Here is a 25,044-nt window from a genome sequence, read left to right as displayed (position 1 = left end):
TTGGATGTATGATAAAGGATAGAGATAGATGAAACACCTCGGAGGTACTTTAGACTACTATACGAATACTGGACAATCATCGTTTCACCTACTCTCTTACACACAGTATACATGTATACATACACATTACGACTGTGTGATCAAACTCAACAAACAACCGCCCAAACCCATCATATCACACCTCGTACAGTGGCCGAACAATATACCTCACTTGAGATGCTTGTGCATACAGTGGATATACCATTATTCGGCTCACCATCACCGTCCGTCCCTTTGATCTCATCAATGACAGCTCAGACCCCCCACCATTCGAGCATGTGTCGTATTCATCAAAGCTTAAACTGTCCTACCTTGTACCTTACACCCACAAAACAAAGGAATACTCCTACGCAATTCGGTACTAAACAGTTTACTTAAACTCTAACGGACGTCCTTCTAACACTCTGTTGAGTTGGCCTATGCACTACTTACTGTACCATGGCAATCAATGAATTCGAAGGTATTCCAACTTCATCCGAGCACAGCTGTCGCCTCTTTTTCCGAGACGAGAAAGTAAGGAATGGTTTGTTTCGTTCTGTTGGAGTGGAGATTCTCCAATAAACTAATCCGTTCGTTGATCAACCTTACTTGTTCGACTTCTTTGCAATCTGCTCAACACAGACATAGGTATTACTATACCTCGAGAAACCTCTAAAGGGTAGAATGGAACTGACAGAAGAAAATGCTCAAGCGGGCGATAAGGCGTATTTGGATTTAGTCTTGTTGCAGACCTTGGGGTCGGATAGGGTCAATTTGATAGTGAGTTGTTCCTTCTCCATCGTCTCATGGGTCGAATGAGATGTAAATCCAGAACTGATAATTCCTTGTGTGATTCAGTGGTGCTCGATCTGGGGTATACTGGTTCAGGCCTATCTACTTGGATTCCTCATATCGAAGATTTGGGAGATAGGTGTGCGTTGGAAGCGGTATGAGAAAGGTATATTGGGGTGTGTTGCTGTGGAGCTAGCTTTGATCATGTGAGTGTATGATATTCCATGAAGTCTCTTCTTGTATACACAAGAGTGAGGGTCTTGGGAAGTGCGTAGTACTGATACATCATCACTTCTGTTAGAGCACAATTGGGTGTGTCGATAGATCAGACTTATCGTATATCTTTCACCTCGATTTACACGGATATTGCCGTTGATGATTCGTGGAGGAATGTGGTTGGTATGATATGCTGTGGGGTTATGGGAGGGATGAGTATGGGGTATGGGATATGGTCGGTCTGGAAGGTGAGTTGATCGTTCCTCTCTCTCTCTACTTCGTCTGTATACGGATCGTATCGATTGGTGATTACAGATGATAACCAAGTGATTCTTACAGATGTCTCCCCGAAAGAGATTGATCATCCCCCTAATCATCCTCAACATCATCTCACTAGGCCTGATCATGGGACTATCAGTGATAAGCTGTCAAATGCCTTTGGCGAGCGTATCGCGCTTGTACCTCGTTGAAGAGTGGGTGAACAGGCAGGGTGTGTTGATGAGATGTTGGTTGGGCATGGGATTGGTTTCTCACGCTGGTGTATGGATCATCAGTGAGCTCTTCCGTCCTCCTATTCCCCCTACTTTTTCAAATAAGAGGGCACCACCAAGGGTTGATCTACTAATTGTAGACTCGCTGACTCACTTGGTCATACATAGTGGTCTGGTTGATTAGGTCGAAGAGGGAGTTTGATAAAGGTAGAAGACTCGTGATCGTCGCTCAAGCTCTGTGAGTGATCAACCATCGAGCAGGTCAAAGATGACTTTATATTGATTGAGATTTCCTGACAAAGGTGTCTGCCCACTCTGAGTATCGCCATACTACTGATATACAGCGCAGTGGAGGTACCTTCGTTAGGTAAGCTAGTCGCCTTTCATATCATCTTATACCATCCCATCCCATCCTGTCTTCCCACTTCTGACCATATTGATCTCCTTCTTCACTTAGCAAACGCCTCTCGACCCATCTTCCAATCCTTCTCACCTCTCCACCTCCTCTCCTTCATCTACCTCCTCAGAATATCCCATCCCGTCCCGACATCAACCGACGACGGTGAGAACGGGGGTATACGATTATCCGAGTCCGAATCCATTTCGATATACTACAAATCGCCGCCTGTATCTAGACGAGGGTTGTTACCGGACTCGTATAGCGGGTATACTACCTCGACTTCCAGCGGACAGAGGAGTATCCAGAGCTCCAAGTCGGGGTTGGGGATGGGGAGTGTGAAAGTGTCGATTGATCAGATTGTCACTGAGGTATGTTCATATTCTCTTCATTGGAACCCACTGGTCCTCACGTGCGCGCAAGTGTATTTATAACCTGCCCCAGTCCAGGTGAAGCTGATTGTATCGATGATGGATTTTAGTCAAAATCTGTAACTTCCCCTCCGTCGGCATACAAATTCAAAGATAAACAGCCCATCGCTCATATCCGGTATCCCTCCTCGTCGACCATTGCATCGCCCATACCTACGCCTAGGTACTCGAATTCGGGTTATTCGGATGTACCACTGTCTATCATAGCTGTGAGTTCTCCGTGTCTTTTGAGCTGGCCCACGTTCACGCCTCACTTTCCTACTCCGTCCGTCTCTTCAAGATACGAATCTTCCAACTCCACCTCATCCCCTGAGCACAAGTTACTGGTCAACCCTCCGTTGCAGAGGATATAGCTAACTCGACCAATACCCATCATAGCCATTCAGCGAATGGCTAGAATACAACTCCACCCGCGACCTCCCTTCTGACTCCAACAACGACAATGAGGCGAACAACGACAAGATGAGTTACAAATCTGCTGTACCATCTGGGAAAACGCTTTATAGGAGTAAGTCTGAGAGATCGAAGAAGGACGGGGGGATCGTACTGGATCATACGGGGTGGGATGTTGCTCCTATTCCTGTTCCCCTTCCACCACCTATGCCTGCTTCGGTATCCTCTACTGAGCTCCAGAAGGAGGGGAGGAAGAGTGGAGCGTCGAGGAAGGATAATAGCATTTGATCGTTTTGTATATATTAGATACGCTGCTTGGGATTTGAGCTGATATTGTTAGAGAAGATGAATATCCGTTTGATACGGATCGACTGGGAATTATACAGTACAGCGCGTACTTTCTGGGGCTGATTCAACCTGGCAATATATGTCATAGTCATTTATGCATTCTTCGTCGCTCTCAGGCTTTGATGTATTTACTTTTTCATTGCCGCAAGAGAGTAAGGGCCTCGAGCTTCAGTCAAGAACTAGTCCAATTCCGACACAGGGTTTATGGATTTGTTGGGCATGGGCAGTCCGAGTGGGTCTGTGATCGAATGTACACCGAGCATCCCACTTGGTGGTCGCTACACATGTATGGTGTTGGCAAAGCGGACAATGAGCCATGCAGGAACACACCCTACGAGTACCTCTGCCCCACGGAAAATAACTTGAGATCATACAGTAGAACCGAGTCCGTCCCTCAAGGAGCGGGCATGCGCCACTAGGAAATAGGAAAAAATCAAAGTGGGAAAAAAATCTTATCGTCGTGAAAATTCCCGTCTTTCCCTGAAGACCTCCCTCTCTCTCTCTCTCTCTGCATTCTGTCGAAATACCCACCGTACAGGATAGCTTTGGTTGTGGACGATCCGATTGGACGAGTAAGCCGGAGATGCCGCCTGGAATTTGGTCAGGTACGTACACTACTCTACTAGTATTGTACGTGATTATCGTTTTTACTCGTATTTAGCTCAGGATTGTAGTACAATAGTACAGTAAATGATTCTCGGTTATGAAGTTGTCCATGTGCATTATTCGTACAGTACCAACCACTCTACTCTTACTTGCAGAGACAACAAGAGCCACTCGAGTAAGAAGACGTGATTTTGTTTCATGATATAATACAACCCGATGATGAACAGATAGATATACTCAGCTACATACCAAATACCTCCGTTGATACAGTATTCGATATTCCCCCACTTTGATATATACCTTTCCACCTGACTACCATCAAAAGACAAGGACAAGAGAAAAGCACATACCCCCATATTCTGGACGATCAACCGCATCTGCAACTGCCGCTTGGTGACCCGGATCATTGTGCACATTCAACTTTGAAAGGGACACAGGACACAGGACACGGATACCCCACGGTGAGTGAGTGCATGTTCAAAAGTGAAAGGTCGATCATCTCCACCTACATTATCTCGTGTGTACGTGTGTGATACCGCCCAAATGAATTATAGTTTGGATGTGACTGGGATACGAGTACAGCTGGACCACGTTGATTAATTGTTGCTGTTGAGAGAAATGCCGATGCGGAATAGTCCCTCTCCACTCAAGTTGATTGATCGTTATCTTATTTTTAACAAGCTGACCAACCTACCTCCATCCCAGTGAGATCTCTCTCCATACCCCAATAACACATAACACATCAAAAACGCCTTTTCACACATCACACACATTCATATATCTCCTTAGCACTTTGCTAAAGAATCAAGATCAACTCAACTCCAACGACGTATCCCGCACTAGCACCTGAAAAATTGTTTACCCCTTTTACACCACGGATGAAACGACACTACCAACAACACTACAATGCACCGAAATAATACCCATAACGATGATCATTACCCACCGAGATACCCACCAGGATCAACCTCAAGCTCGTCATCCAATCGACCCTCCTCATCATTCTATCTACCTCCTCCAATCCCATCAGCCAACTCACCTATGAACCATTCCTTCGGCTCACCAAACTACCGAGACGTCCCTTCGCCCAGTGGGGGGCACACCGATCCTCAGTCCTGGGCATCAGCGTCAAACGGAAGTGCATTAGACAGACCGGGATCATCGAGGAATAAACCTACGTGGAATACCACCGGTTCGGGACCTTCACCTAGAGATACCACCGGTGGGAATAGATTACCTTCCCTAGTGGATTTCCCGCATAGCAGAACCTCTCATGCTCATTCTCATTCTGGATGGGACGTCCCTTCCCCCGGATCTTATACCATGTCCCACACCCGAGGATCAGGACCTGGTGGTCCGACCTACCCTTCCTACAGGGATTCACCATCCAAACTCATCACTCCACCCATTACCACCTCGCACTCGCATTGGGGCGACGAGAGGATGATCTCGCCAGGTAGTACCACCAGAAGAGAAAGTATGATCTCTCAACATAGCAATTATCCTACATCACCACCTCCCCAGCTTGTACGTGGAGAATCAACTGGGAATAATAATAAAAACAAGCATGCCGCTCCGTCAAAGGATAATGACGATAACGAAGAGGGACAACCACCCCAGAAAAAGAAGAAGAGGAGAGTAGCCCTATCATGTGCGGAGTGCGCGAAGAGGAAACAGAAGTGCAATAGAGAGACACCATGTCAACATTGCGTAGCTAGGAGGGTCCCAGAGTTATGCGTCCCCTATTCTCGACCAACCACTCCTCCAGCTAGTAAGAATGTGATCAAAAGCGAAATCCAATCTGCTAGACCCTCGCCGAAAGATGCTGGGAATAAGAAGGATGGCGATGCGCCGGTTACTGTGCCGACTACGAGTAGGCCACCGTCGATGTTACCCACCATCAGTGTTAGGGTTGCGAGGCTGGAGGCGATGGTCAATGCTGTGATCAATCGTGTGGATGGGGTTGAAGGAAAGGCTCTGAGGGATTGGAGGATCAGTGAGTGCCGCTATACCTTTGATACCTTTTTATATTTCTCTTGATATTCCATTTGATACTCCTTCCATACCCCTGTTCAACGAAGGAGAGGCAGGTGTCTTACACGATAAATGCAGATCACGCACCGGCAACTTCCCCTCCTCCTCTCTCCGCTTCCCTACCTCCCGACTCCGAGGATGAAAAGAAGCTAGACTTCCGACCTGAGACGTCATCTACCCAGTCGAGAATCGAACATTCCGTAGAATGGGATAACGGACCTGAAAGCGAGGATGCGGTGGTGGGTGGTTTGGACAGGGAAACGGGGATCAGGAATCCATTGCCTCAATCTGTATGTTCACCTCTTCACCACATCGTCATCGTCAAGATGCCTGGCTGATTCGCATTGGATGGGATGCAGTTGCACCCTTCTGGACCTGTTCCACTGGGATTGGATTATCATGGTACACCTGCTGAACAGCTGTCGAAGTTGTTTAATGATTGTGGGCTGAATCCTGAGAAGGTGAGTTGGTTCTGACAATACGTCTCACTTCAAGGAGCCTCATGAGATATTTGGTTCGATCGCAGATGACCATCCTGATGAAAGATCTACCTCCTCGAGATCTCGCTGAAAAGATCACTCAATGGTTCTTTGATAAAGTCAATTACGTCAGATATCCAATCGATCAACATCTGTTCAGGTTGGGTGAGTTGGCACACTTGGCTTTTCCATCGTAAACCAAGGGAAGTGTGCTAACTCGTTGGGTATGGATTATTGATAGCGTTCGAACAGGTTTATTCCCACAAGAGCAGCGCATCAGCTGTACTGGCCTTACCACTAGTGTTCATCGTTTTCGCGTTGTCCACTAGGGTAGCTCCTGATGAGATTGTCGGGAATGAGGACGAGAAGAGGTTGACCAGTTTGAGATATTATTGGAATTGTAAGTACTTCCCTCCTCTCCCTCCTTTCTCTTCGAAACGAGGTGACTGATAGGTTTCTTTTTGTTTGTCTATGCGTAGCCAAAACCGCTATCAACATTGCCAGTGCAGTTAAAGCTGAGAACCTGCATCTGGTCGAAACTCGCATTTGTGTGAGTTCAAATTCGCTATCCTCGTCGACCGTTAATCTGTCATACATGCTGAATCACTCCGCCGATATCGTTCAGACCGGATTATACCTCGTCCTAATGCACGAAAGACGTCTAGCAGAAGGATGGGCGGAATTCCGATATGCCCTCACCATCGGCCAGGCATTAGGTCTACACAGGGACGGTACGAAATTGGGATTAGACCCCTACGTTACAGAGTACAGAAGGAGATTATGGTCTTACCTTATTCATGCGGATGCTACCTATTCTTGTTTGCTTGGGAGACCAACGGCTATAGATCCGAATTTCGCTGATACCTTGTAAGTCTATCTTGTAACGTATTAAACAGAATAAAGTGCGCTAATCTTGTTTCGCTTGGGACGCTAGACCACCATCGAATATTGAATTAGAAGCGTTGAAAGAAGATAAGAAAGCTTTGCCTAGACCTATGAGCGAACCTACTTTCGCTACGTACCTTATCTTGCGAAGAGGATTGGGATGTATTGTCGCAAAGGTACGTCAAACATTAGCCTTGAATTCCTTCCTCTCTCGGCGAGCTTCAGCCAATGCGAATGGAAGTCAAAATGAACGATGCTGATTGTGATTGTCCTCCCCGTATGATAGGTCACACAACACTTCCAAAGACTCTCAGGACAAGGCTCATATAGAGATGTAGAAGCCTTAGATGCGGAGTTGAAACAATTCGTAGAGGATTTACCACCGACTTATAAGATGTTGATTCCTGATAAATCTTATGATAAGAGTGAGTATTCCAGCTCCTTCGAGTGCCGCTGTCTTTGGTGCCAATAGCTGATCGGTTTGATAGAGATGTGGTTTTTACCTATTCACCGATACTATATACAAACTGAGATTCTACATTTCACGATCATCCTTCATGTGAGTGATCTCATGTCCGTCTTTACTAATGGAGTGAGGATGATAAGCTGAGATGTCGTATCGGATGTAGCGCCCGTGGTTACTTCGTAAACTGAGGAGTTCAAGATATGCTTTGTCAAGGCAGGCTTGCTTTGATGCTGCTGTTACGGATTATAAGCTGGTAAGTATGGCTCCTCTGATAGTTCTATGAAAGAGTAATGAAGCTGATACGAGTATATGTGATAGCGACAAATGTTTAAAGTCGATTGTCCTGATTTCTTTGAGACGCTGTTGGGTGGATCTTTCAGAGAGTTTGTGAGTGCTATATAAGGAGGAAACGTCTGATAATGGGAAAATGCTGATACGTAAGCGATTCTTGACCTAGAACGCCGCTATGATCGCCGGTATCAGTATCATCATTGATCCTGTGAGTTTTTTCCTGCGTTCACTTGCCCTGCGAGACACATGCTGATTGACCATGTTGTTGACAGCGCGCACCACGAGCAGCCGAAATGAAGCAGATCATCCAAGCATTCATGGAACAGCACCCTCATGATCCTAAAGCAGATGACTTCTCACAGAAGGAAGCAGCGATTGTGAGCTTGTTTTCGCTTCGCCGTAGCTTCAGCCTGGACATTATGAGCTGATACGTGTAATCTCAGATATATACGCTCCACCAAAGAGCCCAACAGATGGAATCCCAACGACTTTCCCGCCGACCCACCCTCCCAGCTACAGGCAAATTATCAGTCGATAACACTTCGTTCGAGCGATCAACCTCCAAACCACCTTCTACAGGATCGATGGCGGCCCCACCTAACCCTACACCACCTCATTCCAGTGAGAATGGGGGTAGTGGTGGACCTCGGAATGCGGCGCTGCCTGCTATTTCGCCTCAGAGCTATGTGAGGGCGAGCCCTTATAATAATAGTTTGGGGCCGACGCCGCCTGGGATGGGGCAGAGTCCGGAGGAAGATCATCCGCAGCGATTGTATGTCTTCTTTCTCTCCTTCCTGTTGCTTTTTATAGTGTTTTAGTGTTCACTTCATTACTTTCTCTATCTTTTCCAACCGCGCCAACTTGGTGTTTCGCCTCATCCTTAACAGTTTTGAGAGTGATGCTGATTGATGGCCATTATTCTGCTTCGTGTTACAGACTCGACCACTGGCTACAATCCAACACCTCCTTCGGACCAGGAACAGAAGGTCTGAACTTTGGTATTGGTCTGTACCCTCAACAACCACCTCCCGTCCTAGGCCATGGATCAAGGTCGAATTCGTTGGTGGGTACCGAGCAGATGGGACAACCTCAAAATATGGGATTCGTAGAGGGTGTACCAGCCGGTAATAACCTGCAGTACACCGGTGGATTCGATAATACCGGTGCGATGGGATGGATGGACCCGTCGCTTGCGAGTGGAGGTCCCATGATGGGTACTATGTCGGAACTACCACCGAATCCTTCTGGTCAGATGAACGCTCAAACTAATAATTTGTCGATGATGGGTATGAGTGGTGTGAATATGTCGATGAATATGAGCTCGAGTGGGATGATGATGAATGGACAGTTCGGTGCGGGAATGGGAGCGGGAGGAGCAGGGGGAGGGGGAAATAGTAGTCAGTATTGGAATGCTTTGATTGATGGTGAGTTTTGTTTTTGCTGCTGCGGTGTTCTGAGATTGTTGTATGAGATAAAGACTTGCTGATATATTGTTGGGCGACGGTAGGTATCGTTACGGGTTTACCGACTTATGATCCCAATATGAGTAGTGCGAGTATGTAAAGGATGTGAAGCGAGGGAGAGAGGTTGTATAAAGATGACGGGAAACGGGTAATTCTGATATCTTGATGCTGTATGAGGATGGGTGTTAGCGTACGTTGTAGGGGAATGATGGAAATGCATATACGAATGATCTGATGTAAATACGGTAGTTGAAAGAAGGCCTACTGCTGAGTGATGCGTCAGAAGATGATGCAATCAAGCGTTACAAAGTGTGATGTATATATGTGCATCTTGTGCGTATGTGTGTGTGCATAGATTGTTTGATTGCCTTACTCCATGCGCACAGACCCATTCATCACTCTCTGGTGTGTGTCATGTTCATCAAGATATCAATCTACGACCACCTCATTCATCTTCATATCCTCTCTTAATCCTTCTTACCCACCCACCCACCAACAAAATGATCCTCTTACCACTCCTCTCTCTGCCCCTCGCATTCACTCCACCCATCACAGACCTCTCCCCCAGAAAGGTTCCATCCACTCAACATGATGATCCCACAGTGACTCTCACAAACTGTGAATACCCTATCACCTTGACAGGGAAATACGACGGATCGTTCAATCAGGATTTGTATTTGGGTGTACCATATGCTCAACCTCGTATGTCCAAGCTGTACGCTGTATACACATGGTTTGTACACAGCTGACACCGTCACCTTGTCTATAGCAATTGGATCGAAGAGGTTCAGGACCCCCGAGCCATACGTTTACACCGAGGATCTACAAGTAACGGAACACGCCCCGGCCTGCCTCCAAGTACCCAACACTACCGCCGATGGGATATACGGGATGAGCGAGGACTGTCTTCCTTGATGTCTACACACCCTATCGAGACAATTACAGAGGAAAATTACCAGTAGTAGTCTATATGTGAGCCTTGTACTCCTTCAGTAATGGGGTTGACAGCGCTGACGTGAGATTGACGATAATAATCATTTAGCCACGGAGGGAGCTTTATCGAAGGGACTGCCTCCATTTATAATGCTTCGTGGTTGGTGGCTCGTTCGCAGGAGATTGTGAGTCCCTTCTCATGTGCTCATCTATCATATGAGGATCACTACCATATGAGGAGGAGCGCAACTAGGGAGTAACATGTTTTGTGAAAGAATACAAGCTGATTGTTCGATGCGGACGGGGTAGGATAAACCTGTTATTACGGTGGTGGCGAATTTCAGATTAGGTGTAATTGGGTTTGGGTAAGTCTCCCTTCTTACTCCACTTCAGCTGCGATTTTGATGTAGATGTATTACTCTGCAGTACAGCTGATGAGATGTGAATCATAGCTACGGATCAGGATTCGCAGAGAACAACGCTGCGAACCTAGCTTTGAGGGATAATATCGCTGCGTTACGATGGGTGGGAGAACATATCGAGGCGTTTGGCGGAGATCCTCAAAAGGTACTATAACTCGACGTACCTTCTTGTTTGATACTGCCATCATATAGCTGATGAGAAATCTACACTGGCAGGTGACTGTCCTGGGAGGGTCGTTGGGGGCAGTAGCTATATCTCTGCTTTATTTGAACCCAGAATTCGATTTGTTCAGATCTGCTGTAGGTGCTTGTTCATGAGACGTCCATACCGAGATGTAGATCGCATTCTCCACTGACACAATTCAGATCATGTCGTCAGGTGCTCAAAATTCGCCTCCGATGGGACCGACAGACTCAACATGGGAGGATTCGTACCAGCGTTTATTGGAAATCACCAATTGCACCTTACCAGATCATGCGGAAACCGCTTTCGAGTGTCTGCGATGCTTACCCGCTGAAGTGCTGCTGGAAGCTCAGTTTGCGCTTCAAGCTGATCCAAGGTGGAGTACGAGGTGAGCTCTTCACCCTTTAGAACAAGACCAAAGCGACGATCCAAAGCTCACATGCCCTCTGACCGTGCTCTGCGAATCAGCTTCATCTTCGGTACGCTGCTTCTTTCTATGCTAGGACAGAGTGATTATGCTGATCGGAATGACTCAACTTCAGCTCCCAGTATCGACGGAGACCTGATCCCCAAATCACCTTTCGAGCTTCTCGAGGAAGGGAGATTCGCAAAGATCCCTTTTATAGCTGGCAATGTCAAAGATGAGTAAATTAGGTCCCCTGCCATCCATCTAAGGGGTTATCAAACTTATTGCCTTGTCATCATACAGGGGAACCTACTTCACATCACCCCAGGTCAACTCATCTTCGTTATTTGCCGTGCTCAACGCAATTGAACCGGTTGACCCTGCCGAGATGCTTCTTGAGAAGCTAGTGAAAGTGTATACGGATAATCCAGCTTTGGGCTCGTGAGTTGTTCCTTTTTTCTGACAAGAGTTGTGCTGATTTGGGTGGTGGTTCAGACCGTTTGATACAGCAAATGAGACGTTCGGTCTTGATCCTAGGTGAGTTGAATCTAGTGTTGTTGTTGTTTTCGATCATTTCTGAGCTGCCCATCATGTGTCTTTCCCTTGAGACTAAAGATTCCTGATATGGTCAACAGGTTCAAACAATCCGCAGCGATATTCGGAGATGTAGCCTTCCAAGGCCCCCGAAGACACTTCTTACGATCTGCGAGCAGATATGGCTTGGAGGATATTTGGACATACCAATTCGAACAGATCAGTCCGGACAGGCCGGCGTATCTGGGTGGTGAGTAGCTCGAAATGTCGAGTAGTGCTGTGGTAGCTTACTTGTTTTTCCTTTCGATAACTTAGTCTCGCATGCCACAGACGTTCCGTATTTCTTCGGAAGAGCCAGACCAGGTGTGGGTGATCCCCATTATTTGCAGTTCAATTATACGGAAGAAGACCATGAGTTGAGTAATGCTATTATGGATTACTGGTGAGTCCAGTACGAGTAACACGGTCTGTTCGACATCGACGAGCTGTGCTCGGATTCGCTGCATGCTGGTCAGCGTCACTGACTGTTCACGATGATAGGATCAACTTTATCTACTACACTGATCCTAACTCACCCTCGGGAAAGCCACTTCCCGAATGGCCAAGGTACGATTCCTCCGACTCTGGGAGGAATATGCTCAAGCTGAAATATGGGGATATCGGGGTTATCACTGATGATTATAGGGAAGAAAATATGGACGTGATATATCGAAATTATAGGCAATTTAACTACAAGAGGGATGTTAATGTGGATTTGTTGTAGTTGTTGATCGTTGGAAGCGTTGTCTATACATATGTTTCTTGATAGATCCTGTTGAGGGAATATTATTCGATCAGGTATAATCATGTGTTATAATCCATGTAGAGGTCATGTAGTCTTATGAAACCATGTTTACGATCATATTTGATCAGAATGCACTCCAACAATGACCGTAACTAGAATTATCCCATGATGTTCCATACATGTCTGCGCGAGATTGATCCAGACATCCCAAATGCATCTTTTCCTCACATTTGTAGTAAATAAAGATACTAACAAAGATGACATTGCTTGTGTTTGTGTTTATATTTATGTTTAAGTACCACTTTTACACTCGAGTTGTGTCTTGACTGACTCGCTTAAAGAAGTCTTTGGATCAATCCCTTGGTGAAGTCGGTGGTGGTGGCGGAACCTATATCATCATGACAGTCAGTGTATATCCAAGGAACGGGTCCGGGCAGAAGGGAGAAAGTATGTTTATTTAGGCAGCAGAAACCAGATACAAAGACTCACCTCCCAAATCGGCAGTTCGGATCTTACCCTCCTTTACCAAATCATAAGTGGCCCCAGCAATCAAGTTGGCTTGAGATTCGAGACCGAGGTGCCTCAACATCATGGTAGAAGATAAGATCAAGGCGGTAGGGTTGGCTTTGTTGGTTCCCATGATATCTTTACCGACGTGTCTGCATCCTGGCTCGAAGAGGGCGTATTCCTATTCGCATCAAAAAACATTAGCATTCCAGTCCGGATCTCTCTTGTGTTCTATTCCAAAGAAAAGGTTAAAAGGGGAATTAAGTTCTACGAGTCAAGTGGTAAGACCCTACTCACTCGACCAAAGTTGCATCCTGGGGTGATACCTGGACCACCGACAAGGGCGGAACCGATGTTGGCACAGATGGTACCGTATAACTAAAGCGTTCAAACGTATTATCAGCACCGTACTACGCTGACTGCAAAACGGTATATCTGCTTCATCGGTCATCGGTCAACTCACGTTAGGCTAAAAGGGACAAAAAAGTCAGATCAACATCAGCATCAGAACCACAATTGAGAATCGAGTGTATCACCCACCATAACCATAACATCGAACTGTTGAGGCTTGGAGACAAGTTGCATAGCAGTGTTATCGACGATCATAGCCTCAAATTTGATACCGGTGTGACCGTATTCTTGCTCGGCAATTCTTCGGCAGGTGTTGAGGAAGAGACCATCACCGAGTTTCATGATGTTTGCTTTGTGGACACAGGTGACCTTCTGCAAAGGGCGAGGAAAGAACGACAGCATCAGCGTTGTGCCAAGCCAATACAGGTTACTTCACTGAATGTGGACCCGATCTCAGGGATATTGCACGGAAATAGAGTAGACAGAAGAGATAGATGGGAGACCAAACCCACCTTCCTGTTGTTCTTAACCGCAAAGTCAAAAGCGAATCTCGCTATTCTCTCAGCCTTGGCCCTCGTGGAGACCTTCAAAGACTCCACAACACCAGGGTACGATTGGTGTTCCAGACCGCTGTATTCACCCTCGGTGTTCTCCCTGATAATGGCGAAATCGACGTTATCGTGTCTCGTTGGGAAACCGGGCAAAGACTTGCAGACGACGACGGAGGCGTAGATGTCGAGTTGTTGTCGCATGGCGACATTCCATGAGTTGTGGCCTGTTTGGTCGATTGGGGTGTAGAGGATACCTAGGGAGTTGGAGGAGGGTCAGCAAATGTTCCAAAGAGAGGAAATACTAATCGACGATCTGTTGGAGGGAGGATAGGGACAGACGGTAGAATCCACCTTGAAAGGGCGATATGGTAATATGACGAGAGAAATGCAATACTAACCCTTCAATCCGACCTTATTCCTCTTCAAACTCTCCATAGCCTGTTGGAACAGATCGTCTCCACCGGTAGTCTCACCAGATACGTCGTATTGTTCCCATTGGACAGGTACTTTCAAAGCATCAAAGATTTCCTTGACGGAATCAGCGACTTCTTTACCGATACCATCACCTGGTACGAGGGTTACGGTGTATTTGCCTGTGTGGTTCACCGAGAAGAAGTCATCAGCCATCCTCCTCCCTCCAAGATTTCTGTTCAATCTGGAGATATGGATATGGACGGTCAAGCTTACCACCGAATTTAGCTGGGAGCTATAACAAAATAAATCGTTGATCAGCAAGCTGTTTGACCGAAGAAAACCGATAATAACACGAGACACTCACTCTCTTCTCGTCAACGAGAGTAGCCATAGACCTAGCGATGGGAGCTCGCTATAGTTGTGTAGCGCATCAATATCGTATATGAATGAAAGAGGTGGATGAAGAAGGAGGATGGTAATTGAATTGGCAGTGTTTGGTTTTCCTGTTCGGACATTCACTCCACTCACCTTTGAAGAAGCGGCAGCTGATCTGAGAGCTGATCCTACGGATGTTCGTACTGGTGCAGAGATCATTTTGGTGGGTTTGTATGGATACAGGTTGAGATGTAAGAGGATAGAGGAAGATGAGATTTGGTAAATGTAAGAAAGTGAAAACAACCTAACAGAAACAGACGTAGTGGTGGTGGTGTACTATTCTCTTTGTGCTCCTCATCATACCCTCCTTTGCATCACGGTCCAATTCGGCCGAGTACTGCCGAGCGTCATTACGATTTAAAGTGGATTTGTAATGGCAATTAGAATTGCACAGACATGATTAGAAAGGATTAGAGTTGCTCGTGTTGTGGGTGATGTCACGTGATATGGCTGGATCAACAGGATAATTTCTGGTCCACCTGTTGATGTTGAGATGGACGAAGGATAAGGAAGATGTTAAAATGCTCAAGCTGTCAGACAGATCCGACGCAACGCAATACAGGCAGACAGCTGGTAAATGCTGCGACAAGCAAGCGTCGCATCCAAACGAATCACAACCAGTACATATCCCAGAACGATTACTCTACGATCATACATAAACATGTCCGATCATCAACAACCAGTAGCATCAACTTCCACTTCGACTATATCGGTGATAGCTCCCGAACCGATCAAGAGGACCGTAGCTGATAAATGGCTGAAACCCAATGGACCACCTGTGGGATCAACCTTCGGGGCGAGGTTGCTGGACGATGAGAAAGATGTGTTTGAGCATAATGCGTGGTGAGTGGAAGTATGGGTTTATGATCTCCCATAAGGTGGTCGATGGTGATGGAACAAAAGCTTATTTCGTATTGATTCACGTCGTAGGGACCACGTAACCCTGCCGGAAGATTTCAAGCTCAAAGCAGAAGAGATAATGGAATTGCACAGGTCTAGTCCCGTAGCTGAGAAGTTGAGGGGTAAGTAAATTGATTTACCATCACGTCCTTGTTGCTCAAACGTGCATCTTGTGAATTGCATTGTCTTCATTGAGCTGATATCTCGGTTTATCACTTTAAAGATGGATACAACTCGAAACCCGAACATTACTGGAACAAGTTTTACTCGAACCATGAAGATGGATTTTTCAAGGATCGTGGATGGCTGAGGTTGGAATTTCCAGAGTTGGTTGAGTGCAGTGAAGCTGATGTGAGTGATATCGTCTCCTATCACTCTGACTCAATTGACTGTGTACTGATACTGATTATACTCCTTTATGCATGATAGGCTGGACCAAAAGTCGTACTAGAAGTTGGCTGTGTAAGTCTGCCCATGCCTTCTGGATCTTCTATATCCTCCTTTATCTGTCGACTGCATCCCGAGCTGGTGCTAATTGTTATCCAAATACTATAGGGCGCAGGCAACACCGTCTTCCCCTTATTAATGCGAAACGAGAACCCCCACCTCCAGATATACGCCACGGACTATTCCAAGCGAGCTGTAGAAGTGGTCAAGGCGAATAAGATGTATCCAAGGGCTGAACATGGATTAGGGGAATTACACGCGAGTGTATGGGATATCACCTCGAAGCCTTCTTCCTCAACACCACCATCAACCTCAACTCAGATATCTCAAGGCGAGGTACAGGACACTGCGGAGAGATTAGATCAGCTGGATATATCGGAAGATAGTCAGACGAAGACGTATTCGTTACCTGAGGGTATTGAGCCAGGTACAGTGGATGTGATTTCGGTTATCTTCGTGTTGTCTGCGCTACATCCTAGAGAATGGGATCAGGCGATACATAATTTGTATACTGTGAGTTCTGTTCCAATTCATCTATATTCAAACCATGATCATTCACCAAGTCATTATTTCTTATATGATTCGTGTCAAATCTTCTTGACGTAAAGATGGATACACTTAGAACAGATATTGATTATTCGCTGTGAATTGCTTAGGCATTGAAACCAGGTGGTCATGTCCTAATAAGAGATTACGGACGCCACGACCTAGCACAACTACGAATAAAGAAGAACAGACTGTTAGATCCCGAGACGCCGAATCTGTACATTAGAGGAGATGGGACTAGGGTATATTTCTTTGAGAAGGAGGAATTGGAGGGGATGTTGGTCAAGTCTCCCCCGGACGAGGAAGAGGGAGGAGCGAAGAAGATGTTTGAGGTGTCGCAATTGGGCGAGGATAGACGATTGGTATGTCCCCTTCTCCATACTGTCATATTGTTGATTGAGGGGCGTGAGCTGATATGAAGGTATGTGGGGTGGAGTAGATCGTTAATAGGAAGGAGAAGAAGCAGATGTATAGGATTTGGTTGCAGGTGAAAGCTAGGAAGTTGTAGGAATGTTAGGGGCGATATGGAGCATTCGCGCTTCCCGTCTTGGATTATTGGGTCATCTTGCTGGATTTCCATATATTGTAATTTGGTATCATATATGCATTACACTGCGACGTATAAATTACAACATTGTGATTGTGATCACATTTAATCAGACTCGCATTGAAGAGGGTCCCTTGTGAGGATTTATGGTATGGTGATTGAGATGGGGCTGGTATCAAGGTTGCCTATGCGGGCATGATCACGCTTTACCAAGTTTCTACTCACAAGCAAGATAGAAATGCAAGTCAGGAGACCTTCCTTCACCATCACTATTGAACGCCTTATGGATGGGGCGTGAACCCACCTTGTCCACCTTGGCCCTCATCAACTTCCTCTTCTTCTTGCTCTTCCCTTCTTCCTCCCCCTGAGCCTGAGGTGTTGGACTAGGTGATCTAGGCGGAGGGACGGGCTTCGAGTTTGCTTGAGCGATTTTCGAACGAGCTTTGGCTTCTTTCGAGGGTCGTTTAGTGAATTTGGCTGATCTGCCCATGGTATCTTTGTGCTTGTGTAATCAAGTATGGGACGAAGGGATATTGGATCTGAGGAGGATTAATGATGTTTGATGAGGCTGGTAGGCGGTATGTGTGTTGTTATTGTACGATCATAGAGTAAGACACGAGCAACAGAGGAAGACGAAGAAAGCAGAATGCTTGTCAACATTTTCCACTTGCAACCGTGCCTTTGTCCCATCAGGAACAAATTGCCACGTGGGGATATCGGTCACCTGCGCTTAATAGCTTAGCTTAGCTTTACTTGGCTGTATGAGTGAGTATGCGGTGTCGCCATCGTACAACTACATAAATAGTGATTAGCATTAGCCGGCCCGTGCGTATGTAACCTCTGTATATCGTCTCATTACTACCCATTTGATAGCAAACATACATTACATTGAGTCATACCACATACCACATATCACCATGGTATAGCTTATCAACCCATCACCACACCAAGCAAGATGAGCATCACACCCTCCCTACCACAGCTGACCACCACCCCTCCCCCACCAGATCCTCCACGTAGAAGATTCGGATCCTCCTCCTCCAAACCCACCCTCCCATCCCGAAACGAACGACCCTCCTCATCCTCATCGACCCTCTCATTCACCTCACCCGGCCCCGCCCTCGTCCCCCCTTCAGCGGATATCCAACGTGCTCGCTCAGGTTCCTCAGCCTCATCCACCGCCTCTGGCCCCAATACACCCATTGCTCCTGGCCAGGGTGCAGCGGGGTTCGATATTGGTCTGGCGGCTGATAAAGCCCAACAATGGTTATCCACCTGGGCACCAAGGGGGGAAGGTCGATCTCGAGAGTTCTTCGCCAATACTTTGAACGGGGTAGCCAACGTTGCTAGTCAGGTATCAAGTAATTTGAATAGAGAGGGTTTTGGATCGAGGTCTAATAGTTTTGCTTCTGCTTCTACACCCTCTGTACCCCCTGCACCGGGACAGGCAGGTTCGAATCAGGGGAGTAATAGCATACCTTCCTCCCCCGAGGAACGATTCGGCTCAGCATTATCCATATCTCCTTCACCCGCTCCACCCAGTATCAATCATACCACCTCCACACCAGCATTACCACAACGCAAGATCCCTCAACCTGCCAATCTATCTAGACTGGGCCAATCTAACTCCACGACCTCTGCACCCACCACGACCTCTGCACTGACTACAAAGCTCAATGGTGGAAGTACAAGCTCACTTCCACTCCACGGTCCCTCGCACCTCAATCCCAACGCCCCACCTGGACCTTCAGGGCATAGACGGAACTCTTCGACAACCTCCAATCCAGCTCATAAGAGGACATCCTCATTCGGTATCTCATTAGGTAAATCACCATCTATAAGTCGGTCTAGCAGTTTGACTAAACAGGCTACGACGAACAAGTCGGCGGGGATGCCTTATAAGATTGGGTTCCAACCTCAGGGGGTGAAACATGATAGGACGGAAGAGTTTTTGGTGGCAAGGAAGCTTGGGGGAGAAGAGAGGGAGAGGGAGGAAGGGAGGCTGGGTAGAAGGTGGGCTAAGGTGAGTAGACCATCACCTGTTACCTATCATGTTTGTTGTGAGGTATCATGGCATTTCCAGAGAAAGGGAGGTCAAAACGGTGAAGAGTATTAATGATTATTTGATTCAACTTGTCGTCACTACCACAGCTCGTCGATCTCCATTTCAACCCAACCGTACCCAATCCTCTACCTACCGTGCCGACTCTCACCAGATCATCCTCCTCGACATTCTCCATATCATCCCTCGCATCTGGGAATGATAGGAGGAAATCCCTGCTCTCCATTGATGGTGCGCTGGATGCGCTGAAACCTAGAGATGTATGGAAGGGGTTTAAGAGTGGACCTGGACCTGGTGGTGAGGAGGGTAGAAAGAGGGGTGAGTGGAATGCGTCTACTACAGTCATTGAATGGACAGCTGATTTAACGGTTCGCTTTGGTGGTCGTGTTGATAGCTGCCGAACAAGCGATAGTGAAATGGGAAGATGATGGTGAAGTGAAGAAATGTAGGATATGCCAGTGAGTGATCTCCTCCAAATTGAGTTCACCTCAGATTGTTCGCTGCAACAGTACTTGAACTAACGATAGACATGAACGTCCCCTTTGTTAACTTATACCTTTATCTACAGATCCTCCTTCTCCCTCTCAAACCGCAAACACCACTGTCGTCTCTGCGGCCGTATAATCTGTTCTCTCCCACCCACACCACCAGCACTCCTAGCAGTCCAAATCCAGCTATTCGCACCTGCCAACCCGGATGCTACTTCCACCAATTCCCAAGGAGGCTTACCACCCGGTACAAGGCGAGAGAAATGTTCTCTGTTACTAGTAGCAGACTGGAAGACTGGACGAGGGGAAGAGGTAGAAGAAGGTTTTGTGGGGTGGATGAAGACTGATGATCCGACTGATCTTGGGATACATCCCAATTCTGGTTCTGATCAGAAAACCCCGGCCAGTAGTCCAAAGGTGAATGGAAAGATGAGAAGATCAAGGATGAGTACGAATTCGATATCGTCCTCTATAAGTGAAGATCCCCAGGACAAGGAACGGGATATACCGTTACCGCAACAACCTAAGGAGGTTCAGGTCAAGGGATGTAGAGTCTGTAGGGAATGTTGGGCTGTTGTATCGTGAGTTGTTTCTTCTCTAGACATATAAGGGTACAGATATATAAGCACAATATATTTTATAGTACCCTTATCGGTGACACATCGCTGTAGAAGGAGACTGAGCTGATCGAGGTTTGATTGATCATGTATAGGCGCAAACAGAAAATGCAAGATAGACAAAGAGTGACAGGCTTCGCTAGATTGTACTCCGCCTTGAGGGGGCTACAAGGTAATATAGAAGAGTTGATGCCTGAGTTTGAAGATTTATTGGCTGATCTGACGTGGGTCATATCATCTCTTCTCCATCCATAATATCTTGATTAGTCAACGTGTCAAGCTAACACATTTCCTCGCGGTAATAGCGAATCCGATAATCCCCTCGAACCTTCCCCAGAGGTATTATCGATCCATAAACAGCTCTTAACCCTCTTGACGCAGTATGAGCATCTCTCAAAGAGGATAGGAGGGTTGAATTGCGAGGAAGGATCAAGTCAGGCGATCGTACAGTCCGCCGTGGCTAGGTCTGCGGCTGGGTTCTTGGCTAGGGAGATGGTGAAATTGCAGGTGAGTGTGGGGGATCTGAATTGTGGGCGATTGGTATGGTATTGTATATGACTTAATTATCTGTGCTCTGTGTTATTCCACTTCCCTTCTGTGCTGTGTTACCAGAGAAGATTGTCTTCTGTCAACTCCACGTTTGAAACCTGATCTGAGCACTGGGAGCACATCGTAAGCTGATATCATACAACACACAGACCCTCCAGAAACTCCAAAAACGAGCTGCCAACGCCAAACGCCGATCTATGCGAATCCACGAACTGTCCCTTTCAGATTCCATAAATGGAACGAATCTATCCGATGGGAGCGGGACTACCACGCCTACCTCGGAAATGCTGGATAAGGAGATAGAGGACGTCGCGGTGGTATTGCAGCCGTTGTTAGAGCAGGAAGCGCAGTTGGAGTGAGTGTCTGTCTTTCTTCACTCATTCTTCCAATTCCAGTTCCCAATTCTTGTTTCTACTCATCGCCGCAATTGCAACATTACTGATTTATCGTTCGCAGAGTATACATATCCGATGCGAATGCTCAGAGGAAATACGAAGATTCAAAGGCTTTGAATGAAGCGCTGAGGGAGATTAGGTTGGAGATTGAACGGATCACGCGGCGTGCAAGGTGATTCTTCGAGGTCAAGGGTCAAGGTCAAGATTGTGGTGATGAGATATATCAAGATGTTATAGATGAGCGAATGATATGACCATTGCGTTCTGTTCTTCGATAATCTTTCTGTTGTAGATTTGGATAACAATGATGATTAGGCGGTAGAGAGATCGCTCTCTTCTGCGATAAGATGCGGGGTTAGGGAATAGTTGTATATAAGGTATTCCTACCAGTTGATGGGATGTATGTCATATTTTACTCTGTGTCACTATATCCTCCAGACGTCCTATTATGATATGACCATCTGGAGGTAGGTGCAGGGCCAGACGTACATGTGTATATGCATGCATGATGTGAGATTGATATTTTGCGTTTATTATTTCTTATTCCGTCTCATTCTCTTCGATACCTCTTTCCCTTTGCTTGATATGCATCTCGCCTGTCTGTCTTTGTATTTTTGATCTCGTAGCACTTACTTCTCCCTTCATTTCAACCCGGATCATAAGATTCATACTTATAATCTGGTGGTGAGTCTCTCGTGGATCTTGAGCAAGTCGGACTATGTGTCATGCATAAACACAGATATAAGCGAGTTAATTCCATGAGCCTTTATTGGATTGGTCGATATGAGGAACGATAACTCACAGTAACTCCCATAGCTGTCACGTCGGCTCCTGCACCTGCACCTTGGATGATGAGAGGTCTGGGGGAGTATCTAGTAGCATATCGACAAAGAGTTAGTAAAGTTCCTGTTGTCAGGAGTCGATAGCGAGCGAAGAGCCCGTCCGTGTCCTCTCCGAGTCCGAGCATAGCGACTCACCTCTTGGTAGTGAATGAGATGATGTTATCTGAACCTTTGAGGGCGGTAGCGAAAGCGTGATCTGTGGGGTATCTACGAGATATAACAGGATGATCAGCTCCAAATTCCATCACTGATTTCCGACATCGTCATCCAAATGTCCATCATGGACACTTCTCATACTCGACCAGGGAAACATGTGAGAAAGAAAGAACATCAAGAAGAAAAAGCAACAACTCACTTCCCAAGCTTACACTCCACCTTACCCTCCTTCAAATCAATGACCCCAACATATCTCACAACTTTCCCCTCCCTCTTAGCCTCCTCTCGAAGCTTGTCGAAATACTCGTCCCCCTCAGCCAATCTGTCGAGGTACTCTTCCTTGGTAGATGCGTTGGAGAGAACGTCAGGAACGAGAGACTCGGTAGGGACTGAGGCGTAGCCTTCCTCGAGGGGTGGGGCGGTGGGGACGAGTCGAGAGAGGATGGTGAGTTTACGGGCGACGTCTGTTCCGGAGAGGTCGTCTCGCGGGTCTGGTTCCTGTTATATGTAAGAGTATATCAGCATTGTCTTTGTAGACTATTCCCCCGGAAAAGATCAAATTGTCTTCTCGGTTGAGTCGATGGATGGCGCAAGTACCGTTGAAGATGATAGCAGACAGATTCTATCTGTAATCTGACCCTTCGCGTTCCACATAACGATAGACCAAGGCGCAGAAGCATATAAAAGGGAGGATTCAGGAAAGAAATCAGAACTCACAGTGTATCCCAGATCCTTGGCAACCTTTACGACCTCTGAGAACTTCACATCCCCACCCTCAACCTTGGAAAACTCGTTGAAGATATAACTGAGTGTCCCCGAGAACACACCCTCGATCTTCTGGATCTCATCTCCAGTCTCCACCAGGTCCTTCAAACTAGACAAAATGGGCAGACCAGCTCCAACGGTCGATTCACCATAGAACAAGGTAGGAGCGTTAGGGTATGTTTTGGATTTAATATCGTTGTAAAGACTCAAAGCAGAGGAAGTAGCCTTCTTGTTAGGAGTGACGACATGAATGCCCATACCCAGTATCTGAGGGTAAATGGAGGGTATGATATCTGATCCGGTCGAATCGATGAAGATCCCTGATCCGCTAGTTTCAGAGGGGGAGAGGAGCGATAAGATGGATTGGATGTCTAGGGGAGTACCGTGCTGCTCCAATATGGGGAGATAGTTTGTAGGTGTCACTTGACCCCCTGGGAGAGGGAGGGAGATGGACAAACGCGAGTTGGCAATGAGGATGAGGTTAAATCGGGTGTTTAAGGGGGGTGAGAGGAGTTGAGAGAGAATGGCTTTGCCTACGCCGCCTAGGCCTATGAGGGCGACGGGGATGGGTCGAGGGGCGAATGATGACATTGTGTTGGGTGGAGCAAAGTCTGAGATAGGTAAAATTGAAGAGGGATGGTAGTTCTGTGATTTTGAGTAGAAGGTGACCGAAGAAGAAGTAGGATGAAGCACCTAAACTTGACCCGGGAGTCCCATTTCCATTTCCATTTCCCCTTTTTTTCGTTCGTCTGGCTTTTTTCAGCTAAGTACTCGTCATTTTGGTGGGATAAGTGGGGCTCCACCATACCACCTACCAAAGGACCAACATTACCAATCCACCTTTCATCTTCTTTCTTTTCGATCTCTATCACCATCAGAAGCACCTACATCCATGATGAGGCCATGCGACCTCTCATCCGATTCTCACAATCTCTCTCACCATCGTATATAGCACGAATCACCAAGAGGGGAATATCAAATATCCCGCCACCCAAACGAAAAAGGAACTTGAACCTTCTCTCGCAATTCCAACGACCCCCTCCGAGACCCAGAACACCTCTGAAGGATGTCATTGGCCCATCAACCCGGATTGCAGATAGCGATATCGGAAACACGCGAGATGATGAAGAGAGGTTCAAGACTACCTCTACCGAGCCGGTGGTCTCGTCAATCCAGGAGGTACCGCCCACAGACCAGGGGATGAAAGTTGTTGACTCCATTCCAGCTATGAAGGATGTGCCGCCCAGTGTGCCCATGAATAAAGCGGATGGGAGAAGGGTCAAGGAGATGATCGTACAGGGAGTTGGTATTCCGCCGAAACCAATCCCACCAGGAGAAGAAGGTATGTCCTGTCTACTCCCTGCCTCAATATACCTGCTACATATCATCACTCAGTCGGTACGGTAGTGCTAACGTAGACACAACGACTTAGAATGCTGCATGTCAGGATGCGTCAATTGCGTGTATACGATCTACGCCGATGATCTAGAATTATACAACGAAGCTGTTGAATTGGCCAAAGAGAGGCTTAGGACATCCAACGTACCCGAGGACGAATGGCCCAAGGAAATCAGAGAGAAGAAGAGTGGAGAAGAGACGAAAGAGGAGGTCGTAAAGGATGTCGATCCAGTGATGAGTGCTTTCTTAGCGTGAGTCAGCCTTTCTCTCTTCGTTTTCGAGGGGCGAACATAAGTCATGCTGAGCAATGTTTTCCGTCAGTCTCGAGAACAAGCTGAAGAGCAAGTAAATCAGGAATGGGCACCCCGCTTCTCTCCGGAATACGAAGCACTACATGAGGGACATTCAGAACCATATCTACGCTTTCTATAATCTACCAGACTGTACGACGAACTGTAATGCATCGACCAGAACACACTCATATCTAACACCTATTTCCCG

At 46.8% G+C, this 25,044-nt stretch overlaps 9 protein-coding genes across 9 annotated transcripts; 6 read left to right on the top strand and 3 right to left on the bottom strand.

Moving 5' to 3' along the window:
- Positions 1-702: 702 nt before the first annotated feature.
- I302_100190 (uncharacterized protein) lies at positions 703-3,026 on the top strand (the record flags this gene model as incomplete). Its single annotated transcript, XM_065869040.1, has 9 exons — positions 703-798; positions 877-1,016; positions 1,112-1,274; positions 1,366-1,579; positions 1,686-1,755; positions 1,820-1,884; positions 1,975-2,285; positions 2,396-2,554; positions 2,724-3,026. The coding sequence occupies 9 exons, from the start codon at positions 703-705 to the stop codon at positions 3,024-3,026; spliced, it is 1,521 nt and encodes a 506-aa protein (XP_065725112.1).
- Positions 3,027-4,598: 1,572 nt separating this feature from the next.
- I302_100189 (uncharacterized protein) lies at positions 4,599-9,410 on the top strand (the record flags this gene model as incomplete). The annotated part of the gene is made up of 17 exons (XM_065869039.1): positions 4,599-5,688; positions 5,805-6,016; positions 6,086-6,187; positions 6,253-6,370; positions 6,447-6,605; positions 6,685-6,755; positions 6,831-7,072; positions 7,140-7,266; positions 7,377-7,515; positions 7,579-7,649; positions 7,720-7,809; positions 7,875-7,943; positions 8,014-8,055; positions 8,120-8,224; positions 8,291-8,619; positions 8,784-9,271; positions 9,355-9,410. 17 exons carry the CDS (start codon positions 4,599-4,601, stop codon positions 9,408-9,410), a joined length of 3,510 nt encoding a protein of 1,169 aa, XP_065725111.1.
- A 400-nt stretch (positions 9,411-9,810) lies between these two features.
- Positions 9,811-12,552, top strand: I302_100188 (uncharacterized protein; the record flags this gene model as incomplete). Its single annotated transcript, XM_065869038.1, has 14 exons — positions 9,811-10,012; positions 10,080-10,214; positions 10,270-10,282; positions 10,353-10,428; positions 10,553-10,608; positions 10,696-10,810; positions 10,882-10,965; positions 11,032-11,237; positions 11,318-11,494; positions 11,559-11,696; positions 11,751-11,792; positions 11,891-12,039; positions 12,105-12,231; positions 12,330-12,552. The coding sequence occupies 14 exons, from the start codon at positions 9,811-9,813 to the stop codon at positions 12,550-12,552; spliced, it is 1,743 nt and encodes a 580-aa protein (XP_065725110.1).
- Positions 12,553-12,908: 356 nt separating this feature from the next.
- On the bottom strand, positions 12,909-14,990 carry I302_100187 (isocitrate dehydrogenase, NAD-dependent; the record flags this gene model as incomplete). Its single annotated transcript, XM_019190208.1, has 10 exons — positions 12,909-12,961; positions 13,063-13,261; positions 13,378-13,458; positions 13,544-13,549; positions 13,621-13,803; positions 13,944-14,236; positions 14,381-14,575; positions 14,670-14,688; positions 14,761-14,808; positions 14,925-14,990. The coding sequence occupies 10 exons, from the start codon at positions 14,988-14,990 to the stop codon at positions 12,909-12,911; spliced, it is 1,143 nt and encodes a 380-aa protein (XP_019046956.1).
- A 502-nt stretch (positions 14,991-15,492) lies between these two features.
- I302_100186 (uncharacterized protein) lies at positions 15,493-17,232 on the top strand (the record flags this gene model as incomplete). The annotated part of the gene is made up of 7 exons (XM_019190207.1): positions 15,493-15,674; positions 15,762-15,853; positions 15,955-16,082; positions 16,161-16,193; positions 16,287-16,691; positions 16,835-17,086; positions 17,164-17,232. 7 exons carry the CDS (start codon positions 15,493-15,495, stop codon positions 17,230-17,232), a joined length of 1,161 nt encoding a protein of 386 aa, XP_019046955.1.
- A 256-nt stretch (positions 17,233-17,488) lies between these two features.
- Positions 17,489-17,761, bottom strand: I302_100185 (uncharacterized protein; the record flags this gene model as incomplete). The annotated part of the gene is made up of 1 exon (XM_019190206.2): positions 17,489-17,761. The coding sequence occupies one exon, from the start codon at positions 17,759-17,761 to the stop codon at positions 17,489-17,491; it is 273 nt and encodes a 90-aa protein (XP_019046954.2).
- A 465-nt stretch (positions 17,762-18,226) lies between these two features.
- Positions 18,227-21,558, top strand: I302_100184 (uncharacterized protein; the record flags this gene model as incomplete). The annotated part of the gene is made up of 8 exons (XM_019190205.1): positions 18,227-19,294; positions 19,423-19,651; positions 19,728-19,791; positions 19,902-20,402; positions 20,534-20,662; positions 20,744-20,945; positions 21,137-21,342; positions 21,444-21,558. The coding sequence occupies 8 exons, from the start codon at positions 18,227-18,229 to the stop codon at positions 21,556-21,558; spliced, it is 2,514 nt and encodes an 837-aa protein (XP_019046953.1).
- Positions 21,559-22,053: 495 nt separating this feature from the next.
- On the bottom strand, positions 22,054-23,736 carry I302_100183 (uncharacterized protein; the record flags this gene model as incomplete). The annotated part of the gene is made up of 5 exons (XM_019190204.1): positions 22,054-22,098; positions 22,185-22,254; positions 22,360-22,431; positions 22,580-22,878; positions 23,098-23,736. 5 exons carry the CDS (start codon positions 23,734-23,736, stop codon positions 22,054-22,056), a joined length of 1,125 nt encoding a protein of 374 aa, XP_019046952.1.
- A 312-nt stretch (positions 23,737-24,048) lies between these two features.
- On the top strand, positions 24,049-24,892 carry I302_100182 (uncharacterized protein; the record flags this gene model as incomplete). Its single annotated transcript, XM_019190203.1, has 3 exons — positions 24,049-24,487; positions 24,578-24,794; positions 24,865-24,892. The coding sequence occupies 3 exons, from the start codon at positions 24,049-24,051 to the stop codon at positions 24,890-24,892; spliced, it is 684 nt and encodes a 227-aa protein (XP_019046951.1).
- Between the last annotated feature and the right edge of the window lie 152 nt (positions 24,893-25,044).

This window comes from Kwoniella bestiolae, chromosome 1 (genome assembly GCF_000512585.2).
Source record: "Kwoniella bestiolae CBS 10118 chromosome 1, complete sequence".
Lineage (NCBI taxonomy): Eukaryota > Fungi > Basidiomycota > Tremellomycetes > Tremellales > Cryptococcaceae > Kwoniella > Kwoniella bestiolae.
The sequence above is the reverse complement of the archived record's forward strand: the minus strand, read 5'-3'. Positions and strand labels throughout refer to the sequence as shown.